Here is a 3,952-nt window from a genome sequence, read left to right as displayed (position 1 = left end):
TTGCAAAACATATGGCAATCAAGCAAACAACATGCAAAATTTAAAGCGATATAAAAATGGGGTATTATTATTGAAGTGAGTTTATTCAAGGTTTTTTGAACCCTCCATATTGATGGTCGAGACTGTACAGCAATAGAGAACCACGTGTTTTGACGACATGAGTAAACCTGTTACCTAAAAAGGTGCTCTATTTAAAGCAATGAGCTCGACTATGTTGTTCAAAAAAATATGAGTTTTAATAAATAAGCACAAATATACAATGGACGGTTTTTGAGAATGTTGTCTACAATACCATAGGAAAATCCATGCAGCGTACCTCAAGAGAGAATGATTCTAAATTGCATTGGTCCCCTTTAAAGCAGACGATAATCACAGGTAGCCTATGTACAATATTTTGAATCGAAACATTTATATATATATATATACCTCTATTTAAAGATAAAACACATGAAATATAGTATTCTTAAAGATACAGAATGGCTTCCTGTCAGTCACCATACCAACATTTAATAACTTGTTAAAAGATAATAAATGTGTTAGTCGACAGAGGAGACGCCACTGAACTCTGGGTACCGCAATGTAGGTGTCAGTTATCACTCTTGGCCATTTATCTGTCTTCTTATCAGATGCATGATGCCTGAAGTGTTCATCCAGAGCCCGCAGTTGTGTATCACATTACGTCTCATAGAATGTCTTTGAGGTTCGAAGGTTCTTCAATTATTCCCTTGGTGTCTTCATACTTAGTGGAAGAAGGCCTAAACAGTCTACGAAGAGACAAAAAAAGAAAAGAAAAGATTTTTAAATAACAATCTTTGCATCAAATGACACGTAGGCCTACTGTAGCCTACTAGGTCTGGTTAATCCCAATCAAAATAAAAATAAACCTACATATTAATAGAACAAGCCATGTATCACTATGTTTGTTTATTTATGTGTGCATACATGTGAATATAGACCAATAGGTATAGGAAGCAATTAATGAAACAATTACATGACCTTAAGTGGTACCACATGGCAACAGCGGAAAAGAATTTAAGTGTAAACACGCTGAACTATTCATGGCAGTTACATCACTAAAAAATAACTGAAGTTTGCTTTTTAGGAAACGAAGTTTTTCCTAACCGTGTAGTGGCATAAGACCTATGATCTGTAGTCAAATATGCACATTCGCAAAAGTATGAAATTACAAGACCTCTTCGAATAATAATAAGCATACATTCCTACTGAAGAAGGACACGCAAACGCACATACGACTGAACAAAATATTTTACATACAAAGCCTTTGCCTTTAGCTAGGAGTCTTAAAACAGGTTAAAATATTTTGCTAATATAATCACTGACTCCTATTTGCCATCGCAATGTGGTAAATGTTATTGCCATACATGTTATTTTAATCCCTGTCTGTTTTGGTAGTATATCATTTGTGTAATATTTGGTCTATAATGTGTGGTATAAACAAATACAACGAACTATTCGTGTTATTTGTACGTGCAACCTGCGGCCTGCAGACAGACCGTTATTCTCCACCAATAAAATGCGTATAGCCTACACCAATAAAACACCAATGAAAATGTGTAAAACCTACTTTGCGCCCTTGAATTATCAACTATAATTCTATTTTTTGCATTTGTCCCTTTTATGTCTGTCATTCTGTTGTTCGGAAAAATATGATATGTAGGCCTACAAAAACAAGTAGCCCACTGTGTAGACCTCTTGACATCCTCTATGAGATATTCTGCGACCTTTACATGAGATGGAACACCTTGACCCTTTGTCACTATAGGGCTGACATTGTAATACATTAAGTAGAATTATTTTTTCACCATGTGAGACTACACTATTGAATGTAGTAAATGAGAGTTAAGCAGCCTTAAGAATTAAGCAACTTGTATGTATATATATATATATATATAATAAGAAAATATTGTCAAATAATTCGAAACAGTGCATGTGCGTTAAATTACTTTCTCACATGGCAGTGCTAAAATCGGGGCTGAATGTAGGCTCCAAAGGCCTGTCAAACAATCTGCAAATTTTTTTTAGACATTTTAGCATTATGTAATCGTAAAGAATATGGAAATATCCTAATCACAACAGAAATTATAGTTACGAGCCAGGAACCCTGTAACTCATGCCCCCGATCTAACGCTGGTTTGAACTTTATGCCCACACTCAAGAGTAGCCATGACTGCGGTCCATGCACAGGAAAACGTTCCATTGTGAAGCTAAATTATCCATGAGGGACCAGTTCATGGCTGGCGCTTCTGTTAGGCCTGTGTCCTCTCCCATGCTCTTTTGATTCTCCTCAGCTGAGGATGGCAGTGGTCTCACAGCACAGATAGCTTAACCAAAGATGTGTTTTCTGTAGAAACTGGCTGATAAAATGACCATTTAAGAGGCTTTTAAAAAAAGAGGAACAAAACGAATGCTCACTCTTACGTAATTCTAGCTGCCACACTTGTATTTCTTCACTTTCAAGCCAAACCCCGAAAGGTGTGGAATAGCAGCACTGAAGCAATAACCTTTAACCTGCTCTTTATTGATTCACTGCGTCCTGTGCGTTTTGGAAAGGATGTAGGCCTGGTGTGCATCCAATATCTTTCCAATACGTGTTATACTAAAGATAAACGATATCCGTTGATTGCGCCTAGATTCTCAATTTTCTCATTTAGTCTGAACATTTCTTAATCATATCATCTCTTACAGGCAAAATCAGTTCACATCAAAAAGGTCTTAGTCCGCAATTTGTAATTGCGTGTAATAGAGCAGTTATAACTTTCAGTACGCCAACACAAGTTGGCTTCCCAACTCTCTGCAGCTAACTAGGCTAATTGTTGTGTTGTCAGTTCTGCAAATATAATACAGATTTCACTAAGACTGACACATTTTACACAACATACCCCTTTGGCATAATCAGGGCGTCTTTGTAGCTAATGGGACGCAGACATTGACCACGCACCCTCCATCCTCCACACCGAGAAAGCATAACTGAGTCTCTCGTGCGCAACGTAACTGCAACTCGACATCTTGCTGTCCATCTCATCGCTCTGCAGCACCTGGTAGAGGAAATCAATGTATCGGGATGCCAGCTTCAATGTCTGTATCTTGCTGAGTTTATCCGACGGCAGAGTTGGTATGATTTTTCGTAACGATGCAAAAGCTTCGTTTAGCGACTGAGTCCTTTGCCTCTCCCTGACGTTGGCCAGCACCCGCTGGTTCTGCAACTCCTCGTAGGACTGCGTACTGCTCGGGCTCGGTTTTTTGCCCCGTTTCACGGAGGACGGAGGACTGCTGTCCTCGCTCGACTTTTTACTGTGTCTCCTCTTCCTTCCAAACCTTTTCTGTTGTCTGTCCAACTCCTCCTCACTGGTCACTATGCTATCCACAGGGGAGACTGGAGAACTTGAACTCTCTTCCATCTCTTTTTTAAAGAAATGCAAGGATAGGGCAGAAAAAACGCTCTCCACTTTAGAATCCGTGGTGAGGAAATATATCCGTTGTTGCAGCTAGACAGACAAATTTCAAGTTGTGTTTGGTCTCTCCTCTTCCACTTAGGTGTTTTGACTAGGATATTAAATTCTCAAACTGTCGCTTGGCACAGTTTCCCCTTCGCAGGAAGTTTTTTCCTAGATTTTTTTGGAAACTTTACCCCAGTTTCAGATGCTAAATAGTGGTCTGAATGGAGGGGGAGGCTGCATCGAACTCTGATTGGCTGTCCAATAAACAGGAGGGACTAGTGAGTTTTAAATTACAGTACATCTCCGAATGATGCCAATAACAATGCACTTTTTAAAGAAATATTTAACCACAAATGCTGACATTGTAATAACAAAAACTACTGCTTAAAAACTAATTTTACGAAAGCAAATGTCATTAAATTCACATTATGGAATTAACTGAGCTTTAACTGCCCAAAAGTAGTCTATTCGTTGCTGCGTAAAATTAGAATTAA

General features: G+C 38.5%; 1 protein-coding gene across 1 annotated transcript; it reads right to left on the bottom strand.

The window, feature by feature from the left end:
- Positions 1-214: 214 nt before the first annotated feature.
- Positions 215-3,620, bottom strand: twist2. The gene is made up of 2 exons (XM_076263721.1): positions 2,901-3,620; positions 215-764 (listed from the first exon to the last, which is right to left on the bottom strand). Exon 1 carries the CDS (start codon positions 3,417-3,419, stop codon positions 2,931-2,933), a length of 489 nt encoding a protein of 162 aa, XP_076119836.1. The 5' UTR covers positions 3,420-3,620; the 3' UTR covers positions 215-764; positions 2,901-2,930.
- Positions 3,621-3,952: the final 332 nt, after the last annotated feature.

Source organism: Alosa pseudoharengus, unplaced genomic scaffold (genome assembly GCF_046254945.1).
Source record: "Alosa pseudoharengus isolate Yale_2024_CS ecotype anadromous, Long Island Sound unplaced genomic scaffold, YU_APseudo_1.1 YU_APseudo_1.1_scf_3, whole genome shotgun sequence".
NCBI lineage: Eukaryota > Metazoa > Chordata > Actinopteri > Clupeiformes > Clupeidae > Alosa > Alosa pseudoharengus.
The sequence above is the reverse complement of the archived record's forward strand: the minus strand, read 5'-3'. Positions and strand labels throughout refer to the sequence as shown.

Excerpts from the sequence above, each read along its gene's own strand:
- twist2 (XM_076263721.1), bottom strand. The coding sequence starts at position 3,419 with ATGGAAGAGAGTTCAAGTTCTCCAGTCTCCCCTGTGGATAGCATAGTG.